Source organism: Carex rostrata, chromosome 20, assembly GCF_964058835.1.
Source record: "Carex rostrata chromosome 20, lpCarRost1.2, whole genome shotgun sequence".
In the NCBI taxonomy this organism is placed as follows: domain Eukaryota; kingdom Viridiplantae; phylum Streptophyta; class Magnoliopsida; order Poales; family Cyperaceae; genus Carex; species Carex rostrata.
The window spans coordinates 5,759,398-5,784,729 of record NC_135937.1 but is presented as its reverse complement, the minus strand read 5'-3'; the positions used below and the strand labels follow the sequence as shown (position 1 = coordinate 5,784,729).

At 33.8% G+C, this 25,332-nt stretch overlaps 3 protein-coding genes across 3 annotated transcripts; 1 reads left to right on the top strand and 2 right to left on the bottom strand.

Moving 5' to 3' along the window:
- Positions 1-2,470: 2,470 nt before the first annotated feature.
- On the bottom strand, positions 2,471-3,521 carry LOC144572718 (uncharacterized). The gene has a single exon (XM_078322389.1). It carries the CDS (start codon positions 3,409-3,411, stop codon positions 2,869-2,871), a length of 543 nt encoding a protein of 180 aa, XP_078178515.1. The 5' UTR covers positions 3,412-3,521; the 3' UTR covers positions 2,471-2,868.
- An 81-nt stretch (positions 3,522-3,602) lies between these two features.
- LOC144572717 (protein NETWORKED 2A-like) lies at positions 3,603-9,252 on the top strand. Its single transcript, XM_078322388.1, has 4 exons — positions 3,603-4,360; positions 5,558-5,920; positions 6,540-8,767; positions 8,906-9,252. Exons 1-3 carry the CDS (start codon positions 4,267-4,269, stop codon positions 8,765-8,767), a joined length of 2,685 nt encoding a protein of 894 aa, XP_078178514.1. The 5' UTR covers positions 3,603-4,266; the 3' UTR covers positions 8,906-9,252.
- Positions 9,253-23,025: 13,773 nt separating this feature from the next.
- On the bottom strand, positions 23,026-24,334 carry LOC144572704 (transcription factor MYB59-like). The gene is made up of 3 exons (XM_078322369.1): positions 24,068-24,334; positions 23,795-23,924; positions 23,026-23,699 (listed from the first exon to the last, which is right to left on the bottom strand). The coding sequence occupies exons 1-3, from the start codon at positions 24,186-24,188 to the stop codon at positions 23,273-23,275; spliced, it is 678 nt and encodes a 225-aa protein (XP_078178495.1). The 5' UTR covers positions 24,189-24,334; the 3' UTR covers positions 23,026-23,272.
- Positions 24,335-25,332: the final 998 nt, after the last annotated feature.

Here is a 25,332-nt window from a genome sequence, read left to right as displayed (position 1 = left end):
TATGTAAACCTGATCACATTACTCTGTAGACAATTTCGTTGAATACTGTAAAAAAAAGTTTCAAATTTTTTTTTTAAATTGCATCTATATGCTACTTCCAATTGTTTTGAATAATGTAAACCTTATCACATGATTCTGTAGACAGTTTAGTTGAATACTGTAAACAGGTAAAAAAAAATTCAAATTTTAATTTTTTTTAAATTTTGCATCTAGTACTTTACTACTTCTAATTGTTTTGAATTCTATAATGTGATACTCTATATATAATATACTGTAAACATAACAAATGTTGGTGTATTTATCAGATATTTCATTTTTTTATTCTTTATTAAAATTAATATCAAAGTACTTTATGTTTTATCAAAATTATACAATACTTGTTATCTCTGTATTTCATTTCAGATACTATTTGTCTTACATCAAAATCAAATTAATTGATCAACTACATATTCATTAAAACACTAAATAACAATACACTAAAACAAATCTCTTCCATACAATTCTTGGTAACCACTAACAAAAAACTTAATTTAACTGTTAATAAATTCAAATCATACATCCAATAACCTAATTACAAGCAAAGTAATAAACTAAACTGGTTTCAACATCACAGATATGGACAACTATAGGATCGCCCTGTAAAGAATATTATACCACAATGTATACAATAATAAAAAAAAAGCCTGGCTCCTGAATAGTTAAAAGATAACTAGAAGAGAGAAGAGCAAGTAAACAAGCCAACACGCATATCCAATAAGGCGTGGTAAAAATTAATGTACCTCCACGTGGTAAAAACAGGGAGATGGCCGAAAATATTACCAGTGGCAGCATGCAGTAGCCAATAAGGCTGAAGCTACGGTAGAGGTCAAGGCAACCATTTCGGCCCGCAATCATGTTGAAGCAACGGTAGAGATCAAGAGCGATGCTATTATGACTAGGGCTGGCAAAAAAATTCGAGGTTCGTGATTTGATTCGGGTTTGATTCGAGTTTAATTCGATTCGAAATGGGTTCGAATTGAAACGAACCAAACTAGGTTCGGTTCGGAATTAATTCAAACCAAACCCAAACCTAGCCTGGTTCGATCGAAATGGGTTCGATCGAAATGAGTTCGATCATTTTTATGGTTCGAATCTCATAATAACATCGTCCGTCCATTTACCTGATGAAATTAAAATCCAAGATAGAGAGTCATAATTTAACTTAGCCGACACTCTCTCGCTCTCAAATCTCAATAACCTAGTTCTCTCTCCACCTCTCCCTAACTCACTCTCCCTCTAGCTGACGCTCTCGGCGACTGGCTGTCTCTCCGGCTATCACTCCTCTTTCCGGACTAGATGACTGTCTCTCCTCTCTCTTCGGTCGTCTCTTATAGTTCATACCAGGAAAGCCGTCTCTGATGTATTTTTTCATGAACAATTTTTCAACTTAAAAACACTAATTTCATAGTTCATACCGGTAAAAGAAAGCCATGTGAATTGTCCCGCGAGAAAAAATTAATGTATAAACTACCGGTATAACTAGGACTGCTAAAAAATAATTTAGTTCGTGATTCGATTCGAAAAATGTGTAGTTCGAAATGGGTTCGGTTCGAAACGAATCAAACTAGGTTCGATTCGAAATTAATTCAAACCAAACTCAAACCTAAGGTAAGTTCGGTTCGGTTCGGTTCGTTGCCACCCCTAATTATGACCCAACCTAGCAATTATTCAAATAGAAAAAAAATATTAATACAGAGTTCTATCATGTTAATGTTCTCATGCAGAGAGGTCTGTGAGATACCATCAGGCACACTAAAGCAGTATTAATTCAGACTAGATACTTTCTATTCTCATATAGTACTTGAGTACTTCTCATCCAAGGTGTCATATATTGGCTCGGTCAGTTCATAAGTTCCCAATTTTAAACCGTAACATCTATTTCTATTTTGTACCAATATCTCCAATCCTTCATTTCCTGCTTTACTAGCCGAAGTCAGGCACTTTCTGACAGGAACATACATAAGGGACAAGGACTGATAAGACTTTTCTTAGCTTGTTATTGCTTAGAAAATTTCTAAAGATTAAAGAGTAAAACTAGGGTGTTCTTAAGCTCACCAAGTTCTCTGTGAGCTTTATTTCAAGGCCTATTGGATTGACTTCAAACAACAAATTCAAACTGTTGAAACCGATCTAGTGATGTATTTACATGTCAAATTTATAGATTGAAATGTAAACGCATCACTCGTGAAGTAGCTTGATTTCAACAGTTTGCATTCGTCGTTTGAAATCACACCAATAGATTTTGAAGGTAAGTTCACCGGAGGGCTTGATGAGCTTTAGAGCACCCTAGTTTTACTCATGAATAAAATCTCATAAATTGAATCTTGTTGAAGTTGAGTAAGATATCGTTACGACATTGTTGATGTACTATTCATGTATGAATGTCACGATGGAATGTAACACTGTCCCAAATTGATACTAACTCGACTTCAGGGGCAAAAATATGCAACCATTGATAATCTACAGACCACTTGGATAACTCAAATCCTTCTGTTTCTTTTGGTTATGTATGTGCGTAGAGCTCAGATTAAGGCTCGGATATTAAGTTTTAGAAATAAAGATCCAAAAAAGTGATTGTATCAAATCAATACCAATCCAGTAATGTACCAAACCACGATTCTGATACTGGAACATAAGAGGCACTGGTCAGCAAAACTAAGACACAATCTTGATGTCTACCTTCAGCAAACTCATTTTACCAGATGGAAAATAAATAATATTACATAATAAATTCAATTCATTGGAAAAAAACATACACTTCTTTATATTTCATTCCAGAGATTACAATGTCGCACAGATAGCACATTAGCACTAATAACAATTCCAGCCTTATTCCTTGATCAACTCCGTTTTCACTTGAATTACGTCACTCAACCACACAACGGATATTACCATAAGACGCAAATCGGACAAAATAATTGAATTTAAATCAAGTAACAAAATATTTTTACCTAGAACAATACCAAAGTAGAACTTCCCGATTAGTAGCTGAAAGAGACTGAACGAGAGAAGAAACATTGGGCCCGATAGATCCCCATCCTCATGCAAATTCGGATCCGATCGAATCGGATTGAGGATTGAGACCGTCTTGCGCCAGATCTGTCGCGTGTTGATCCCGAGCTCCTCTAGCAGGGGCGGCTCGTCTTCAAAGTAGCCAGAGGAGGAAGAGGTCATGGGGCCTCTGGAGTAGAGAAGCGGAGGGGCGGAAGAGGTGGAGGGGATGTCGAAGGGAACGAACAGGAGAGGGTTGGAGGAGCGCGGGGCTTGTTGGAATGGAGGCGGTGGGGAGGAGGATCCGGGACGGCGGTAGTAAGGCGTCGATGGGGTGGAAGAGGGGAAGATCACTGGCCGCACGGTGAACTCTTTCGCCATGGCTGGAGCCCGAAGGGAACAGATGTCACTTCGCTTTTCGATTTTTCCTTTGCTTTTCTTTTCTCATTCCCCTTTTTGCTGTTTTAAACGAAGACAGGGATGAGAGAGTTTGCGAGTGCAGGGGAAGGGAAAATGAGCTGGCCATGGAGGAAAGAGGCGGAGGTGGAGGAGAGGAGGAGGCGAGCGTGGACTGAGGCCAGCGCCATTTGGAATGGATTTGGAGGGAGCAGAGATCAGATCGGGAAGTTTATTTCGAACAAAGCGGAGAGAAGATAAATTTCATTAAAAAGGAAGGTCGTTGGAAGCTGTGGGAGATGGGAGCGCGTGAGGAACCGTTGCGGTTGCGGTTAATGACAGTTGAAATCGCGTAAAAAATGGTGGGCGGAGATTTTCCGGGGACTGGAGCTCGGGGCATTATACCTTTTCTCTTTTTAATATTGTACAGATTCTAATCAGACAATTCATTGCATTGCATATTTGCATATCCCTTTTAGCTGTATTAATAGATTTTTTTTTCGCTCGTGTTTCTTACTCTATAATGATGCCAGCAAAGCTTACATGTCTTTTCACATCCCTCCACAAATAAATTCAAATTCTCCTACATTCAAGGGGAGCAAGAGAACTTCTACATACAGTTCTCAATTTAGCAAAATTAAACAGAAAAAAATGATCAAAAACAGCCTAAATATATCATCCATTCCATTTCCACCCCCTCGGCCCCTCTCCTTCCTCCACCTTACTTTCTATTCCTCCAGGGAATAGAAAGTGGAAGGGGGGAACAAAGGGAAAAGGTTTTATCCAAAGAGAAGAAAAGGAAAAAAAACAAAAAAAAAGGTATAGAGAGAATTATACAAGATGCTGCAAAGAGCGGCTAGCAGTGCTTATTCATGGTGGTGGGCCAGCCATATCAGGACCAAGCAATCCAAATGGCTCGACAGCAACCTCCAAGGTCTGTTTTTTATTTTTTTGCTCTTCTAGTTTTTACTTTGTTTTCTTTTAATTGTTCTCACTGGTAAATTAATGATCTATGTAGATGAGTCATACCATTGATTGAAATGCATTTGCAGCTAAAATTAATATATCCACATAAGTTACAATTAAAATTGTCATTGAAATATTTTGAATAAAAGGACAAAGTTGCTAGACCACATGGTACAAATCCGATGCAGTTTAATGAGTAAAAGGAGAGCTTTGAAACAATGCACCAAAGTAGAGAATGGGTGATGATTTAAGCATATATAGCTTGAAAATATTGAGTTGCATTTTTGAGACGCATAAGCAAAGTATAAACCACTTTGAGTGTTCAAACAAATTTTGCCATCTAACTGTTTGGAGACATGTAATACCAAGCACTACTCAGTATCCAAAACCCAATAACTACCCAAGAAACCGCAATTAATGAAAGAATTTTTTTGAGGAGAAATAAGGGTCATGCCCGTATTTGATTGATAATTGTGGTTACAAGGTTTGTATCCACAGTTTACAATAACTTAAGATGAAAGGAATTATAAAGCCAAAACAATGAAGGAAGCACCGATTTTAAGTGGTTTTGGCTGGCCTACTCCATGAGAAGGCATTCCACTGGCAAGATTTCAGTAAACCAATAAGAAGTTACAACTGTTCCTAAAAACTATGTATCAAGCATTCAAGCCTATTCGCTCTATCTGACAACACTAATGCTAGACCATTAAAATTGTTCCTAATTAGTCCCATAATAACACACTTACAAATACCAAGCCTGAGAAAATTTGGATAGGGGGTGCTGAAACGTAAAATGTAAAAAAAATTAATGTGTGGTGGATGGATTTGAACCAGTCTCTCCACAACCACAATGTGGAATTATAACCACTAGGCTACAAGTATACATTTAATATTTTACGAGGGGGGTTGAACTATATAAAAACTTAAAAGGAAAAGAAAATAAATTAAATTTTAATACATTTAATGAAATTTTAAAATCATAACAGTAGTTAAGCATTCTTTGGGTTGCACTAAGATTTGCCGGTGGCTGTGAATTAATTCTAGGTTCTCTCTCTACCATGGCATCTCTTACTTGCTTAGAATATTATCGTTGTTTGTATTTACTATTTAAGACTGTATCGTTTCTTATGCATCTGACATTCTAATTCTATAATTTTTTTTGCAGAGATGGAAGAGAGGGTCAGGTGCATGCTCAAGCTACTCGGTGAAGAAGCTGACTCTTTTTCGAAGCGAGCTGAGATGTACTATAAGAGGCGGCCTGAGGTGATAAGTTCAGTGGAGGAAGCGTACCGAGCATACCGCGCCTTGGCGGAGCGGTACGATCATATATCAGGCGAGTTGCACAAGGCCAACCACACAATAGCAACTGCTTTTCCTGACCAAGTGCAGTATGCAATGCTAGAGGAAGACGACAATATCCCGAAGGCAATAACCCCTGTCAATTCTAGTAAAATTCATAAGCAGACGGTAGAGGGTTTAATGAAGAAGAAAAGAGATACCAAGTTTCCCGTTTTAAAGGAGAAGAAAGGTACTTTCGTATTAATTCTACCCATCATAAATAACGTGATATATTGAAGGTTTAATTAAAGCTGCAGTCTTATAGTACCAATTGGTCCAAACTGCTCGCGACTGTTATATGATGCTGGAATTTCAATCTTGATATTCTTCTACAAGCACATAACTATTATTGGCCTCAACTTTGATACTATAATGTCAAGTGTATGGGTCCATTGCTGTACTGTACCTCATTCTGACTGGTATTTGATACGTAGAGAAGAAATCACTACTTTTGTCATGTATTTAATAATATGGATGGGATCCTTTGAAAATGTCTTAACTTTATAATTAATCTCAATAAGTTTGAAACATAACATAAAATTAAAATTTAACATTATGAATGGGAGCTATGCAAAACATAAATGGCATATCTAAAAAATGATGAGATTTGATGTATTTTTTTTATCTTTCATTGGATGACTTGAAATTTCCAATGGTTTGTTTCAATGATCCTTAATAGATTATCAATCGTAGTCAACCAGAAAAAGGCTTTTATAAATTTAAGTTACAATTTTACAATCTTGGTAATTTTGATTTTAAACTATGGACAAGTTTGTCAAGCTAAGGGACAAATTGAATTAATGTAACAGGTATAAACAAAGAGAATGTACAAGAGGAGATTAACAGGCTCCAAAAGGATATCCTCATCATACAAACCGAGAAAGAGTTCATCAAAAGCTCCTACGAGAGTGGTATCGCTAAATACTGGGATATGGAGAAGAAAATGGCTGATTTGCAAGAGGAAGTGTGTTTCCTACAAGATGCATTCAATGCAACTGCAGTTATCGAGGACAATGAGGCTCGTGCTCTAATGACGGCCACCGCTCTTAAATCTTGTGAGGATGTTATTTTCAATTTACAGGAGCAACAAAAGAAGTCACTGGAATTAGAGAAAGTCGAAAATGTAAGGGTCAGGGCGTTAAGAGAAAGATTACGAGCTATTTACAGCAACTACGGCCGAACTGTAAATGAAAAAGAACATCAAAATGATGATTTGGATTTGAATAATGGGGGAGGGAAGATTTATGAGATTAAGAAGGAGAGGCTTCAGTTGGAAATGATACGCGAGAAAATTAAAAACCTGTTCGAGATGGATTCTGACATGTCAGTAGGCGAAGTTGCAGAGAGGATAGACCAGCTTGTGAATAAGGTCGTCAATTTAGAACTAATGGTTTCTTCTCAAACTGCTCAGATAAATAGATTGAATTTGGAAAATGGTGAGTTGGAGAAGTCTTTGGAGAATTTGGAAACCGAAACAGGAACTTTGACAAATGACTCTCAACAGTTAAATCAGAAGCTCAAGCAAGCTGAAGAGGTGTTGAGTAGAGCTCAAAACATTCAAAAAACTTTTAGAAAGGATGAAAACATGGTTCGCTTGAAATTTTCTCAAGCAGTAAACAGCCTTGATAATATTTCAGAGAAGTTGGAGTCTCCTCTTGCTGATGTAGAGTGTACTCTTGGTAAATCAGAGCTGCACAATTTGTGTGGTAATGGAAATATGAACAGTATAAATGGGTTTGAAAATAATTTAAATGGATCTGTCCAGGTTGAAGATGGAGTTTCTAGGGGTTCAACTGGTTCTGAAAAGATTGTTGAAACTGCAACTGGAGATGATTCCAAAGAAAATGGGTTTGAAAATACTTTATATGAATCTGTCCATGTTGAAGGTGGAGTTTCTAGGGGTTCAACTGGTTCTGAAAAAATTGTTGAAACTGCAACTGGAGATGATTCCAAAGAAAATTTCACTTCTTGCGAACAATTCGTCTCCAAAAATCCAAGCAAGTTGGAAATAGATCATCCCCAAAATGGTACAAGCTCTCCTGCTAGCAATGAGAAGTCTCTGCAATTTGGTGAAGATGATATAGTTCTAGAAGGTTACAAAGAAATGAAGAAAAGGCTTGCCGAAATAGAAACCAAAAACCAAGAAGATGTTCACAAGCTCACGACACAAATAACAGCACTACTGAATACAAATGCCATGAAAGATGAAGAAATTCTCTCTCTAAAACGACTCCTTGACATGAGTATCTCATCTAATGGTAGTATCTCCGAACAAGAAAATTTTGTAAATCACCGTAGGAACCGTAGCACATTGGAGGGCCTCAATTTGGAGCACCTGAAGGAATCTGGTGCATCAAATGGTACGCACTGCGCCGTACCACCCCTTGAAGAGAAGTTCAGAACAGATATAGATGCATTGCTTGAAGAGAATTTGGAGTTCTGGATGAGGTTCAGCACATCTATCCAGAAAATACAAGAATTTCAGAGCAAGTATCAGCAATTGCAGTCAGACGAAAACGCCCTTGAACCGAATTCAAATGGTGGTGTGACAAAAGACCTAAGAGCTTTGAAGACAGAGTTACAAGTGTGGCTGGAGCAAAATGCATTGCTTCAGTCTGATGTGCAATCTAGGTTAACCTCTATTTGCAATGTGCAAGATGAGATAAACCAGGCAGTGGGGCCGTCCTTCATCTCTTATCAGGCTGCAAAATATATAGGGGAGGTACTAAACATGCAACAAGAGAATAACAGGGTGGCAGATGAGTTGCGTGCCGCTTTAGATCAAGCAAGAGAGCTTCAGACTGAAATGGAGAAGACACTGGAGAGGCAACAAGAGGGCATCCACATTTCTGAGTCGAGCAATAAGACCAACAACAGCCAGAATTTAAGAACCATCCCAACTAAGAACCAGGTCCCGCTGCAATCTTTTCTTTTTCCAGTGAAAAATAAGAAGCCGTCGATTTTTGCCCGTGTAAATCCGGTGCTTCAGAAACAGTACAGTGGCATTAGAAAGAATTTTTATACTAGATTGGACTAGGTAATTACTTTTCACTTTTACATGTATGAAACTTTGTTTTCTTTATTATTGAGTAGCATCAGTTGAGATTCCGCATTTTTTTGATAATAATGTACACACGAATACTGATCATCAATAAACACTTTCTTTGTATAACAGGTACAAAATATCTGACATTTGGTTTAAGGAGCAGAGATCTTCTGACGAATCTAACGACAACATCAGGATTTTTTGTCAGTTGGATAAGTAAAGGAACTTGAACTTGATTTCTTTCAACACGAATATCAGGTTCAAGATTTTCTATCTACAGTAGTTTCAGTTTCAACTTCAGCCATTATCTGTATAGCACATTCACATATATATTTTATTTTATCGATTAAAGGTGTAAATATATGCTCACACGTTTGGTAGAGCTGAGAAATATTTTAATGGAATGAAGTAACTTTTTCTTTTAGTACTCAAAATTTATACAAAAACGGGCTCTGCCAGTTTTCTCTACAGTCCTGTTACGTGAGGTGATCAATAGATACTTAAGATGTGATAAGTTAAAATTTATATAGACATAAATAACAGTTGTAGATTTGTAAACCTTCTCCACAAATTAAAACCAAGAAAAAATTCAGCTATGAAAAAGGAATTTGAAAGAACAGATAAGCTAGCTACCAGCTGAATCTTTCAGATCTCATCTGTTTTTTGGAACTAAAATGACAAGGCATAATGTTATGATCTGACTATTGCAGTGGGATAATCAGTATATCTGTAAATTAAGAATAAAAAATAAAAAGAACTGGTAGAAAGCTGATTACGCATGTTCAGCTTTAGCCTAAGCTCACAAGTGTTCTTTGTCATAAAACCTTATTCTCTGCAATCGGGGAGTCAAATTTTAAATTTTCATGGAATTGAACAGGTAATAGCAGAGTTACTTCTTAAGTTCACCAAGCTCCTTTTTTGAACTTAAAATTTATCGGATTGAATTCAAATGACAAATCTGAACTGTTGAAACTTATTTACCTTACGAGTGATGTGTCTATATACGAAAACTTTAAACTTTCAAATTAATTTAGTATAAACTCAAGAAATCAAAATTAGAAGCTTTATAAATTTATTTTAATGCATTCATTTTTTGAACGTTTTTTTTTTACCACTTGACTCTGTGCAAAATTAATTTGAGATTTAAATTTTTTCATGGAGACGCATCGCTCATAAGTTAGATGGTTTTCAAAGTTCGGATTCATTGTTTGAAGTCAATCCGATAGTTTTTAGAATTGAGGTTATAAAGAGAGCTGTTGAACTTAGGACAACTAGTTCTACTCTCAGTTTAAACATAAACTCTGGTGCACCGTACACGGGAAACCTGGACCCGGGGATTAATGGGCCTCATCTTAAGCAGCATCAGAAATTGGGCTAGCAACATATGCTCACAATTTTTCTTTATTGGGCCGAGAGGGACATAGGAAGCCCATCCTATAGAAATACACAAAAATAAATGTGGCTAATAACGTGTGCTCACAATTTATTCTCTATTGGGCCGAGGTATACATAAGAAGCCCATCATATAGAAATAACAAATATGAATGTGGTAATATTTTCTGCACCGATAGCTAGAAGCAATTCAAATTTTCATAAAGAAGCAAATTTATGGATGATATTTCAGCTTCATTTACCATTTTTTTAGACACATTCAGTCTCAAAGTCAAAACGTTGCGACGTGTTAATAAACTTTAAACTGTGTTTTACAATGTTTTCATTAAAAAAAATAGAAGAGACAGGGAGAGAAGCGAGAGCCTGACAACATTTGACCGATGTCGATTACTTACTCCATAATCGAACATTTTGATAGATTAGAGAAAGGAGGAAAATATAGTTGCGTGTATAAATTTAGCGAATTTATTAATCTCTAATTTAAAATGTAGATGAGGTGAACTCCCTCGCGTCTCTTCTTCTTTTCATTTTCGTTCCTTTCTGTCATGCAATTGTTTGTGGAGCACACAATTAAAGCAAAGTCGAATGTTATCTAATTGTGACATACAAGTAAGAAAAGAAAATGAAGTTGTAAATTTTAAGTCCATTAATAGATCCTCATCCGAGCAAATTAGATGTGTAACGATATCTCAATGAAATACAGATCTAAACTTTAATCGTCATCGTCGGGGCTATTATTTACCCTTTTAAAATTTCAGATAAGAATGTTGTGGAAATAAAGATACGCGCGTGCGAAAAAAGAAAACAACAAAACCATTGGAGTATATATGCAATGTTATCAGACGCACTTAGGTGCCCAAATCATAGCCACACATTTCATTTTTACATTTATATACGGTTTTATAATTTTGAGAGTAGACAAAAGAATCTGATTATGCAGATTAATAGATCTCCTGTTGAACTTATTTTGTGCGGTATTCTAAAACCGAGTCGCTGCTCTATAAAAAGCACCTTCTGATCAAATGATAGAATCATGTGATTGAGTCGCTATACAAAGAGCGGCACTGTTATAGCTGTAGGAGATTTGGTTATAATTATATAAGGGAAGAGGAAACGTTTGTATGAAAGAAAGGATTCATTTTCTTATCTGTAAACAACACTTGGTGCATGCATACGTCGACGCATTTACCATGTCGAGCCAGGGCATTTCTAGCCGTACACCCTTTTCTATTTTGAATAATGAGTTAATTTGATTTTCATTCAATTTTAGTTTTTTTTTTTAATTATAAAAGTGTACATACAAGTTTTCTTTTCAAATGTTGACTCTTAATTTATATCTAATTGTTGAGTTGGGTTCAGGGCGGAACTAATATTTTTTTGATAGGGGTTAATGAAAATTAAAATGTATAATTGTGGTGAGTGAAATTTGATTTTAAATTTTCTCAATTATAATGACAAGATTAGTAAATAATTCACGAATAATTCAGATTTGAACCCTTTTCGAAGCAATCCACGTATTTTTCGGTTTTCCGAATTATTATCCGAATTATTCGCGAATTTTATGAATTTTTCTCAAATTTTACGAATTATTCGTGAATTTTTTCCGAATTAAAATAAATAAATTTAATTTTTACTTTTTTTTTTGCTCTCTTGTGGGACTAAAATCTCTAGTTCGGACTCGATGTATAATTCCGAATTATTTTCGAATCACAAATTTTTTAATCCACCGAACATTTTCTGAATCATTTATTTGTCACTATGTTCTCAACCATAAAATAGAGTTTTAACCAGTAGGCTACCACTAAACATTTGTTATTTATTGAGGGTGGTTGGAATATATAAAAAATAAAATAAAAATAAAAATTTGATTAAATTTCTATATGCATAATTAAGTTTTTGAAATCATAGGGGTGGCTTAGCCACCTTTTGGCTAAGTCTTAAATCTGTCCCCGGTAAGATTACAATGCTTTATTGTTTTTGTGTTACAATTATGACTCACATTCTTATATTTGTTTTAAAGTTCAAACAATCAATCTGAACAGCTCAGATGATCTTCATATTAAAATATGCTTGAAGACCAAATTTTATATTTTTAAAATTGTTTACTATTTTTTTTTAAAATAAATACAAATGTATTGTTTTTTCAGAAGATTCAAGACCATCCGTAAACAATGATTTTGTACCTACCTAAAAATATAGTAAAAAAGAATTTTAAAAAAATATAAAATTTAGTTTCCAAGCACATTTTAATATAGAAATTATGTTGAGTTGTTCGAATTGATTATTTAGACTTTGAAAACAATAAACAATATTTACTATGATGATATGTAATATATATACCACACTCTTGTATTGCATGTCCAATAACTTTTTGTCAAAAAAAAAAGAAAATGTATGAATAAAAGTATTTCTAGCTTTCGATAGATCCATCATTGACATAGAAATTATAATTTGAGCGAAGAGCGCATTGACTTGTACTTGAGAGTAACTTTTGTAATAATTTCCCCCTGAGTATTGGTGCTAATCTAGTAATGTTCTAACAGCATTAAATATATTATATATACACATTACTATATCTAGACCTGCTACAAATGGCACGCCAGCAAAACGAAAGATAATCTAATTTATCCCACATGTAGTATTATATCATGCACTATACCAAAAAAGAAAATATACTTTTATATTTTAACCTGATCCGCCAACTTTACCACCAAGCAAAAGCATGCGACAGTATAGTTTAATTCCTTGCTCGTATCACTAAAGTTCAATGGTGCAGGCCTCCAAAATTTATGTCCTCATAAATCCCAACGCTCACCGACAAATGGGACCATAAAAAATTGGGACGCGGGGATCTCATACGCAGTCAGATCTGGTAGGTGATATGAGGGACAATATAGGAAGCATTGTATTGGTGCTCCTTTTTTATATTGCTTAAATATTTTCTTTTATGTTGAACTTGTTGATTTGAGTCCAGACAAATTCTTTCTTGATATTTTTGAAATCGCAGTGAGAGTAGGTGATATGAGTTGAGACAAATTTTGAAATCGGTTCATGTCAGGATGAGCCGAGTCTGAATCTGAGTCAATTACATTTTTTTTTTTCTGATACTTTTTCTTTTCTCTTAGTCGAGCCGAGTCAACTTATTAATAGTTTGTTCGTACGTGTTGTAGGTCGTGATATGAACAAATTGATGTTGCAAGTTGCTCTTATACTACGAGCAGAGAAATAATTTCATTTTCGATTCATCTTTTTGTGATATGAGCTGAGTCAGTTTGTTAATAGTTTGTTTGTGTTGTAAGTCGCAGTGGCGTAGCCAGGATTTTCATAAGGAGTAGGCAAAATAAATTATTATTATTATTATTATTTATATTATTAAATAACTTTCATTGGAAGCTGAATCGGTAATTAACCATGAATTAAAATCGAGAAAATCAGTAGAAATCAACCGAATTAGATCGAAAACTTGATTTTTTCGAAAGTTTACTTTGAAGAATAGTTCACAATTCTCTTCTATTAAAATTCAGCTCATTTTAAATAGTTAAAGGTAATAAAAATAATTTAATGCATTACATTAAATTTCATTATATTACTTTATAAAATATTTTAGTATATTCCTTTCACAAAAAATAACAAATTTATTGTGGTCCCACTATCATACCGTTCTTATTCACCTTCCTGATCTTGTCGGTATATTCCAAAATAGATTGATAAAAGACTACCAAAATTGTAACGACTCGGCCAATTTCACTAATCGAGAGCTTTGACTCAGACAGAAGTAGGCAAAACTCAAATCCGAATAGACAAAATACAAATCTAAACCAACTATATACGAACTTAGTACCGTATTTCAAAATCCAGGGGTAGGTGACTGCCTACCCTGAATATAGTTGGCTCCGCCCATGGTAAGTCGTGCATAAACAAATTGATGTTGCAAGTTGCTCTTATACTATTTCATTTTTTTATTGCAACGAGATTCATCTTCTTGTGATACGAGCACAAAAAAAAAAATAGTGAATGAATCATCAAATATTTTATCCACTTTCTTCAACAAGTTGAGAAATGAGCCGAGTCAATCGGAATCAAGATTAATTAAGTTTGAACTCGTTAATGTCAAACCGAATCAAAATCGAACAAGTTATTATGAATTTTTTTTCAAGCCAATTTTGAACGAGCCAAGAGTTACGATTTTTTTTTTTTGCAGGCCCTACCTCAGCCTTCATGCAACTGCTCACCGGTGGCAATTTGATGAACCAAATCAAGTTCATTGAAGAAAAAGATTAGGCAATATTTCTTAATTTGCTTAAATATTTTAGATAATTTCCTAGTTTAAAAAAAAATTGAAGTGCTTGTTTGAAAAATGTTGGATCGTTAAATGAAATAACAACTAGGACCACTGGCCATCGTTATTACCTTTTACGGGGCTTGTGCAGCACTTCAGCAAAGGACCCCAACAATTTTTTTTTTCCTTTAACCTACTCTTAACTAAAAAGGCTCCTGTTCAATAAAATTATATAAAAAAAAAAACTAGAAGGTCATGTTTGGTTGTGGAGTAAGTGGAGTAAATCCTCTACTTCATTTTTTTTTTTTTGAGTAAAAGTTGGAGGTCAAGCCACTCAACTATTTAATACTCTTGTTATTATAACAAAGGATTTCCCCCATCTGGTTTTCGAACCCATGACCTCTCATATAGAAATCATGTGCATTTACCACTAGATCAAATACTAGTTCTCCTCTACTCCACTTTTAAGGAGCCAAATGAGAAGTAAATTTGAAAGAGTAAGATGGAGTACCATTTGAATTAATCCGGATTAAGTTACTCCACCTGTGGATTCTATGATTAGAGTAACACCATGTTATAATTTTCTCTCTTCGTGAGCTTACTCCACCAAACTCAAACATGATTATTTTAATCTACCTTAACTTGGAGTAAGAAATTTAATCCGGATTAACTTTACTCTACAACCAAACAAGACCGAAAGGATTATCTCATAGCAAGAAGACATTAATTAGAATAGATCGATTAACTTTGTTAATAGTTTCCACTAATTGTAAGATTTGGTCAAACCACGTTCCAATGGGTAGCTGACAAACATATTGGACATAATCTGAATCGTTAATAGTGAGTTTCAAAGTTGTATGATATTAGAAAGCCGTTCATAAATTTGATGTGTTGAATTGAAAATCATGTGGGTGCATTTGGATCACTCAAGAATATAATTAATTTTGAGTTAGTTTCACTATTTTTAAATCTTGGTAATCCAAATACAAATTTAGCAAATTGAGTTAGCTAATAAATAACTCTATTCTACTAATAATCCAAAGAGGTATACTTAGTTGGATTGCGAATAGATTATTCAGAATATCTCATTAGATATTTAGTGAATCCAAACTTTTAATCTTATTATAATAAAATAACTCTAAATCCTAAATCCTAAACTCTAGTGATCAAGATATTGAATCCTCTTCGTACGATGAGAAGTTGCATGTTCGAGTTTCAATATCAACGACAAAGTTCAGATATAGGATTTGGCTCTCATCACATGCTCAAATAAAAAAAGAAATATCACGTTGAAACAAAATTTAACAATTTGAGTTCTGTTTGGTATAGTTAGAGAGATGAGATTGAGATCCGGATGCTGGTTGGAATAGGTGTATACCAAAATTGTCATAATATTAGAATACTACAATCAGTGATATTTATTTTAAATGTTGTTAATATATAATTCACAGTTTTTTCTTTAAAAATTGCGCCGAATGTTTATGGGAACCAAATTTCAACAATGTCAATGTATGAGTTGTGTATTTCAAAAATCCTTGTTTATGACCTTGATCTCCATGTACATATGTTTTGTCTTGCATAAGTGCACATATGACGTGTTTTTTTTTTTAATTTAAAAGGCAAATTAAAGCCGGTTTCATTAATAAAAAACTTCTATGACGGTTTTTGTTTGTTTGTTTATTTATAATTTTTTCATGCCCGCATGCTCTTTCAATGAACATATTGGATATTATTAATACTTGGGACTTGGGTTGACTAGTTATAATTTAACATTTTTTTAGAATGAGATAAAAAAAAAAAAAAATTGAATTAGAAATCTAGTTGAAATAGGTAGTCTGTTTCTAACCTATATCTACTGTATAATAACTAATTAAAAAGTCTGGTTAATATGTTTTCGGTACTACATCGACTAAAATGTTTACAGGTTATATTTTAAAATTTCATGTTTGAAATTAAAATGTCAATCTAAGTAGCTTAATAAATGATTATATAAATTTTTTAAAATAGTATTTTTTATTATTTTAAGAACTTTTTTACTATTTTTTATGATTTTTGAAACATTGCTTAAAAAAATAGAAAAATACCAATTTTGGGAGGTCAAATAGGATCATCTTTCAAAAATCATAAAAAATAGTAATTTTTTTTTTTGAATAAAATGGACAGTGCCCACCTGTTTCATTACGAAACAACATAGATCTTACATCACAAAGTACTTGAAATACTAAAACATAAGACTCACACTAAAGAGAAAGCCTTTAAGAGACATCTAAACAGATATAGCAAAGTTTGCAAGGATTGAACAAATATTACAACCCACAAAATAAGACCAAAATGAACTATCAAGAAATATTATCTAAACCAAGAAATTAGCTAACAACAGCCGAACTATATATCAAGAGAAGATATAGCCTCAGTAGTGTCAGAAGAATAGACTGGAACTACAACACCGGTATCACCTAAAACTAAAGCATCTATAGCATCGTATTTTGTATTACATCAATTAGTATGGTCCTTAGATAAGTATGAGTATTTAAATTTTAAAATTGCTAAAAATTGATATTCTACAAATTTTGATATAATCAATTCATTGAGTTACTTAGATCCATGTTCAGAATATGAAAATTTTGAAATTTAACCCGTAAGTATTTCGGCCTAAATGCTACCAAAAATATATTAGTCTGACCCCTAAAAAAAATTTCTTAAAATTTTGTCCTTTTAATCATAATTGTTGTGTATTTTAGGTATATGATTTTTAGATCAATTGAATACACTTTTTCATTTTTAAATTTATAAATCTAAATACTCAATAAAGAAGTTAGTTGCAAGATCATGTATCAATTCACAGGAACAATGAGAAATATAAATTTCTACTAAATTAATTAACTCTAGACTGAAAGTATTTTTGGGAGGAGTTTGTTTAAATCGGTTGAGTTAAATTGAATTGGTTGAGACTTGAGAATTTAAATAATCAATTTAAGCAAATAAATAAAAAAAGTTTTGGCAAATCAAAATTGGGAGTCTAGGGGCAAAGATTTCTGCTGAATCCTGGGCGCTTTGCGATCCTTAAAGTCCGAATTTTGGTTAAGTCCCAACATGAAAATTATATATCTCTTTGTCTTCTTCCCAACAAGATTTTGACCACCTAAATTGGAGTTCGTATGACAAAGTTATGGTCAACATACGAACAGTGTATCAACAACTTTCAATTCACTCTAGAGCACTTTTGTGGGCTGCAAAAGGGTCTTTGTAGTTGCAAATTTTTCAGTTTTACTCTATTTAGTCGCCAGAAAATCTTCTAAATTCGCGGAGGATTACTGCTAGGGATGTTTAAATGATCGGTTTGGTTGGAACTGAACTAAAATAGTTAAATCAATTTTTTTCGATTTTCAAAAATAGAACCGAACTGACCTATCAACCAACTAAGAATTGAACTGAACAAACCGAAGTAAATTTCAGTTTGTTCAGTTCAAACAGAAGTAAACCTATTGATATCATTATTAACAAAAATTATACATTTTCATATATAAGTTGTTCAATTTCATACAAAATATGTAGATGGTCTAAAATATTTAAACTAAAATGAAAGAAAGGACACGATGATTGAACAAAACAAAATATAAATCATACTTGAACTATTATAATTCGGTCAATTCAGTTTAGTCAGTTTTAAAAAATCTAAACTGAACTGAACTATTTAAACAGATATAATTTAAAATTCCAACCTAACCAATCCGTTTAAACCAAAGAACCGAACCATTTAAACCAAAATTTTTCGATTCGGTTAAAAACCGAACAAACCGACCCGTTTGAACATCTCTAATTACAGCTCGCAATTTGAGCTGTTTTCAACCTTAGATTCTAATTTCTGCAATTTAATTTGAACTACAACAGTAACTTGAACTTCGAGTAAAACTAAACTAAAGTATTCTAAAATGAATAATCATTTCTATACACGCGCTACAGTACCCGCACAGTACTCGCGCTACAGTACCGCATTTAGAGGAATAATGTATTATGGTCCCCACTAATTATATTGTGTCCACTAATTATTATTCTTAAAAGATATTATATAGTCTCAACTAATTATTATTCTAAAATTCTAGCAGCACCCTTTCAAAGCCTCGGCACTAATTCCGCGTCAATATTTCTCTAACAAAAATAGTTGACCTCATAAAAATAAATACTTTAGTGCATTGATATAAATACTTTCAATACTTAGATATTAATATTTTCAGTGTCATATGTAAAAAGAGGAGGGATCTAATTACAACATTATGACAGTTTAGGTCCCCACAAGCACTTATGTAAAAATCACAACATTGTTTACTATATAGATATAAATACTTGTGTTTTTTAAACTATATACTTCAAGATTTGACTATTAATATTAAAAAAAAGTTATAGATCTGGAACGATTGCAGTCTCCACAAGCAATTATGGCAGTTTAGGTGCGGGTACGACGTCAGAAATTCCAAAAAAGGTGCGAGTACGATTATTTAAAAATAATTAATTTATCATTTACATTGTTTACTATATAGATATAAATATTTGTGTTCTTTGAACTATATACTTCAAGATTTGACTATTAATATTTTAAAATAAAGTTACAGATCTGGAACAGTTGCGGTCCCCCCAAGTAATTATGGCAGTTTAGGTGCGGGTACGACATCATAAATTTAAAAAAAAAGTGCGGGTACGATTATTTAAAAATAATTAATTTATCATTTACATTGTTTACTATATAGATATAAATACTTGTGTTCTTTGGACTACATACTTCAAAATTTGACTATTAATATTAAAAAAAAAAGTTACAGGTCTGAAGTGCATGTTGGGTTTCGGGGTAACCAAAACCCGTTTAGGCTTAAGCTGCGGAATGATCGTAGAACAAAAATTTCTACGGCCAACTTAAGCTCAGGATTAAACGGGGTATGTCAGGAAACTTTCCAATGCGGTCCACCTTCAGTATTCCTTTGGCATCAAAACCCAATTTAATCATTTTTACAGATCTACTCCATGATTGATTTCTAAAACTTTAATATACTTACCAATTAAATAGATTAATATAACATATTTATACCTTGTTTCCAGATCACAGTTGGAATGCAGACCGAGCGAGTAGAGCTACATCACGGGAATGATTCTCCTCGGAGCATCAGACGTCTGATGCCTCTATCGGTTATCCACCAGGACTAACCGGAGAGTGGTTTATTTCTTTTGCCAGAAATACTATAAACCGTGGAATTCTGCAAAAACACTATTCACAGAGAAAAAGACGAAAACCCGTAAACACGATTTTTCGGTTACTTAGTTTCATCAATGAGCAAAACTGAAAAATCGTGAAATTCGAGAAAACACTATTCATCGATCCCGTAAATATACTTCACAACAACCCGCAAGATTATACGTCAACTACGTATAACTTTCTTTTCTCAACCGAAATACTATTTGGGAGAGAAACCGAGAAAAAGAGAAAATACCGATTCGTTTCGACACGAAACGATACGAGTGAATTAGTATTTTAATCTCTTCATGCACCCCTCTATTTATAGCCTCTAAAATGATGTGAAAAGACCAAAATACCCTTATGACAAGGCATGCCACCTAGGGGGTGAGGTGTTATGTGGATAGGATTGATGACGTGTCATCTGGATATGATCAATTACATGTCATGCGGATAAGGACGAATCTGAAAAGACCCGAATGCCCTCGGCCCGAATACAAATAATATTCGTATAATTATTCTGAACAATTATATTTCTTGCGGTTGTTGTTTCGGTAACTTTTATACAACGTACCATGTACGTTTATAAATTAACCGTTGTTTTTGCTTGTCATCTTATAAGACATTTATAATTTAATTATAACACGTATAATTAATTATAACCATCTTACTATTGATCATAACCAATTTATAATCAATCACAAAAAGATTCTTCGATTAACTCCTATATGGTGTGACCCAATAGGATCTGTGTTATGTTGGTAAATAGAGTTAAAACTGTTTTAACTTCTATAATCATGAGCGGTATCTGGCAGTCTACATCATGACCATCCAATTACACAGATGATGCTGTACTGTACAATATCGCGATCCAGTAAACTATTTACTTGTGTCTGTTCTTCTGTCTCATAGCTATCAGATTAGTTTCAAGGTAGATGTGTGTCATCCTTGCTAACTGAATCTTTTCTTGATCTTGAGCAGATTATCAAATATAATTACTCCTGTAATTATACCGCTAGCAGATAATCTTACTCTATCAAGGGGCCCAGTGATGCTATAGCTCGTATAAAATACGAGGGACAAATAGTATTCTTGGTAAACTATCACTTCCTTAGCTAAGCTATACATATGGAAAAACTATCGTTATGACTGCTTTTTACGGACAGCGTTAGATAACAATCATACATACATATTTCTCAGTGGGAACGATAAATACCTCATACTGTAAAACCTGACACTGAATGAAAACATAAATGACACGAACACAATTCTATTTAATGTTTCATTCGGGGTCTGTCAAATACCATGTTCCTAGAACATGTATCTATGTGATTAAAATGACATCTCGTGTCAGGTGGTTTGTAAAACTTGATCATCTTTTAATCCACATATTAACCTTATTGCGGTAATTAGTGTTCATGCTAATTACCTTGGTCAATGACTTTTTAAGAGTATATATCATCTATATTATGGAGTTTCACAATTTCAGTCATGAACTCGAAATGATCCATAAATTCAATAATACTCAAGGCAACAAAATGATATATAAATAAACATTCAATTCATGAACAAAGCTTTATGATAATTTATCGTATTATTGACTTCTAGATTATTACAAACTAACAGTACAGTTATGGCAGTTTGGTCCCCACAGACAGTTATAACAGTTTAGGTGCAGGTACTGTACAGGTACTATAGCGCGGGTACTCATATCAGCTTCCTTCTAAAATACAAGAAAATTGGTACAAATTTAGAGGTAAAATCCTTTCCAAATACATATATAATTAAGCCTTATTAGTCAACTTATAATTTAGAATCTAAGATTACGATCTTTATTTCAACTTAGTACCCGTACATCATCATCATCATCATCATCATCATCATCATCATCATCATCATCATCATCATCATCATCATTATTATTATTATTATTATTATTATTATTATTATTATTTCGTTTGTCATGCATTGTTGTTATTTGGCTTGACACTTTTATAATAGAAAGCCAATCCTATTTTTTTTTAGAATAATACAATTTCATTATTTTCTGTTTGGATCAATATACCTTAACGTTGAAATTAAAATTGTACTAATAGTGATATGTACAATTAATGTCCTATCTGAATTGGGCGGCATTAATAATTGGTGGTGCACCAATGGGCTTCTCCGAATGTGCATGTGGCATCTGAATGAAGTGTAATAAAGGTCAAAGCAATAAGATTATTCTAATCTCAAGATAATGCTAAACTAATCACAATTGGGTGCGGGTTGATTAAGATATAAGAACACTATGTAAATCGAATACTATTGGAGCACACATATCTTTGCAAATCTGACCATTTTTCTCAATTTGAACCTATCAAAATCAAAAACCAATAATTTCATTCACTTTGTTGAATAACAAGTAATTAAAAAGGTTGCTTGTTTCAATATACTTGGGCAAAAATTACCAAAAAAGAAAACTAATGAGAACCGTTTACTTTGTGTCCATATATCTTATGCCAACTTGCCTGATACCAAGGCTTAGTGCTCTTATATCAAGTGAATACCACCCATCAGACCCTTTCCTCTAATCATGGCACATTGGAAAAGCTAACAAGTGTCTCTCCACTATTTTTAGTAAGGATCCACCAAAGATGGAATATATATAATTATTTTTATAGAAGTATTATGTAGATTCCAATTTCTTATTCTCCTAATTAATTAACAATTAATCTTCAATGATTTCAGTCAATTTTCCTTTTTAAAAAAAAAATTGAACAAACGTGTATATATTGATGCTGGTTTTTTTTAATAGTATTAAAAATATAGTAAATTAAATTAATTTGTAGCATTATTTCTTATTCACTTAACAGAAAGTCTGTTCATCAATACTGTAGGCAAATATGTAGACAAGTGTGTATATCAATACAGGAAAATATGTAGATACATAATTGGCAGGTGTGTATCATGCATCACAATAGGTAAGTGTTCATTTTAAGGCGTGTGGTGAAAAATTCATATAAAATGTTTAGGAAGTGAGTTTATGGGAAATAGTTATATTAGAGTTGTTTTTCTTAATATCAAAGTGATAAAGAATTTGAGCAGCATTATATTTTTTTTCATAAAGAAAAAGAAAGAATGAATGAAATTCTTTTGTTTAATTACCTATTAAGTTTGTTTGTTCATCCATATATATAATTCTAAACCATCTTTAATCTTAAGTTAAACAATCAGTTTTCACTTTAAGCCAATGAAAGTGGTATATATATTCTTTTGAACAGAAGCATCTTAATTGCTTGGTTAATTTAATTTCACTCTTCAGTTTATTGCTAATAAGTTTACAAAATGAGAAAATGAACAACAACAAAATCAGAAGAGAAGAAGAAGCCCTTACATATATTAATTGCAACGAGGCAATCAGTTACAATAAGCCTAGCTATTCTACATCAGAATAAAACACAGTACATCTCAATTTCCATAATAGTACATATACAGTACAATCATCATAATTAATAATACATAATTTACAATACCAAAACCCTAAGCTTCAATTTTTCTCTCCTAACACGTAACATAATTAAACATTTGAATCGCTAGGAATGTGCAAGGTCGGGAACTGTCATCTAAACTCCTCATCATCTATCCTCCACAACGGCTCTGGGTTGTACTCCCATGCCGGCGAGTAAGGCATTGTAATCGGACCGCACGATAGATTTGGATAACATCCTATCTCCTTGTACTCGTCGAACCCCAATTCGGTGGCCGTTTCTGATGCGGCAATCTCATTCCAGAACTGGTCGACCGAATTGTGCCCATCCATGGCCTCCTTGTTCTCGTTCTCATTTGGTCCAATCTCCGAGGATTGCTCCTCATTGTTGTTGGAGGTTGTCGTTGTTACGGTGGATGAAAATGACGGGGATGAAGGCGATGCAGATGCAGCAGACCCCTTCTTCTCCTCTTGAGCTTTCTTTCTCATGTGTGTCCGCCAGTAGTTCTTTATCTCGTTGTCGGTACGCCCCGGGAGCTTTCGTGCAATTCTCGACCACCTTATTAAATTATACAAAAATGAAAATGAAAAAATATGTCTTGAAAAAGGGGAAAAGAAAAACTAATTGAAAGACTAATAACTGGATCTAATTACCTATTGCCCCATTTGGCATGGAGCTCAAGAACAAGTTGTTCCTCTTGAGCGGTCATGCGGCCGCGCTTGAGGCCGGGATGAAGATAGTTGACCCACCGAAGCCGGCAGCTCTTCCCTGTCCGATTGAGACCTATAGATGAATCACAAGAGAGCACAAAGCAAAAGAAAGCCAAACTGGTTAAATCAGAAAGAAAAACCCTACTTAGATCGATCTGGATGTTAGGTTATGCGGGCTATATAGGGCCCATTTCTTTCACCCGCCACCGCTCAAACCTGACACCTTTGCTAAGAAATCCCAACGGCGTTCACCGAACAAGCGCACAAACCATACCAGTTGAAGGTCTTCCTGCTCAGTCCATGGCCCCTTTCTCACTTCTCCTTTCTCCACCACCATCGATGATCGATCACTTTAATTCTCGATGTCAGGCTGTAAAGGAAGAACACGTACGTGCGCTTCTTAATTCTCTCTCGCTTGATCAAAAGAGGTATCGAAATCAAAAGAGGTTTCTGTCTCTGTTGGTTACTTGGTTTCGTTGATAGAAGCTTGACGTTCAAACAACCATCCGTTATTCTCTTTTATAGCCTCTAAGGGTGTGAAATTAGAAGGGGGTAAAGTGGGTATATGATGTCATTTGTTTTGCTTCTTTTCTCTACTTGGCTGCTTTGTCCAAAAAGAGAGACCCAATTTGATGGATGGACAAAATTTAATTAATGCCAAGCCTAGTGCGAAGACCTTGCTTGAACTTTATCTTCTCCATTTTTTTGCAACGGAGGCATCCATTCTTCTGGTGGGAGTCAAATTCAAGCTTTGCCTGACTTAATTGGTTCTTTGACAGCTTTACGGTCAGGACAAGTACTGAAGTACCCAATGAAATAAGAGTTTAATAAATTAATTTAATCTTAATTAGAATTAGGATAAGATGTGTTTAATACTTAATTAATTGGTGGGTGTTGGCAGTAGGCTGGATTCCACTTGGATACAAAGGCTAGGAAAAATTGAGACAAGATGCGAGCCCAAAACAAATGATCCACTTCCATTGTGATAGCGACATAATTAATTTTCCATAAAAAACTAAAATTAAGAAAATAGGGGAAAAAAAAGAGAGAAAAATTGACCTCCGTAGTCACTTTCCTTTTTCTTTATTTTATTTTTGTTTGTTTTATACAATGAGTTCTTTATTTTTCTTGTTTTTTCTACTTGTACATTATTTATTTGATATGATACAATTTTAGTAGCAAAAAGTTCATAATTTCAAAAAAAAAAAAAAACGTTAGAGAAATCTCATCATTCTTATATCCGTAATTTATGCCTCCAATATCAATTAAGCTATATATATTGATATTTAAAAAATAGGGAAAAATTTCCACTATACCCATCCAAACTTTCAAAATAGCCAATTTTCTCATTAATACAACATAATATCTAATATCTCCATATAAATTTAATTTTCCTTCTTCTACCATCCATTTATTTTATCTTTAATTTAATTATTTCAAAAAATATATTGACCAATATACCCCCCTCTCCTCATCTCTTC

Excerpts from the sequence above, each read along its gene's own strand:
- LOC144572718 (XM_078322389.1), bottom strand. The coding sequence starts at position 3,411 with ATGGCGAAAGAGTTCACCGTGCGGCCAGTGATCTTCCCCTCTTCCACC.
- LOC144572717 (XM_078322388.1), top strand. The coding sequence starts at position 4,267 with ATGCTGCAAAGAGCGGCTAGCAGTGCTTATTCATGGTGGTGGGCCAGC. Across the intron at positions 4,361-5,557 it reads GCTCGACAGCAACCTCCAAG|AGATGGAAGAGAGGGTCAGG; the intron begins GTCTGTTTTTTA and ends TTTTTTTTGCAG. Across the intron at positions 5,921-6,539 it reads CGTTTTAAAGGAGAAGAAAG|GTATAAACAAAGAGAATGTA; the intron begins GTACTTTCGTAT and ends TTAATGTAACAG.
- LOC144572704 (XM_078322369.1), bottom strand. The coding sequence starts at position 24,188 with ATGGTGGTGGAGAAAGGAGAAGTGAGAAAGGGGCCATGGACTGAGCAG. Across the intron at positions 23,925-24,067 it reads TTTCTTAGCAAAGGTGTCAG|GTCTCAATCGGACAGGGAAG; the intron begins GTTTGAGCGGTG and ends ATTCATCTATAG. Across the intron at positions 23,700-23,794 it reads CATGCCAAATGGGGCAATAG|GTGGTCGAGAATTGCACGAA; the intron begins GTAATTAGATCC and ends TAATTTAATAAG.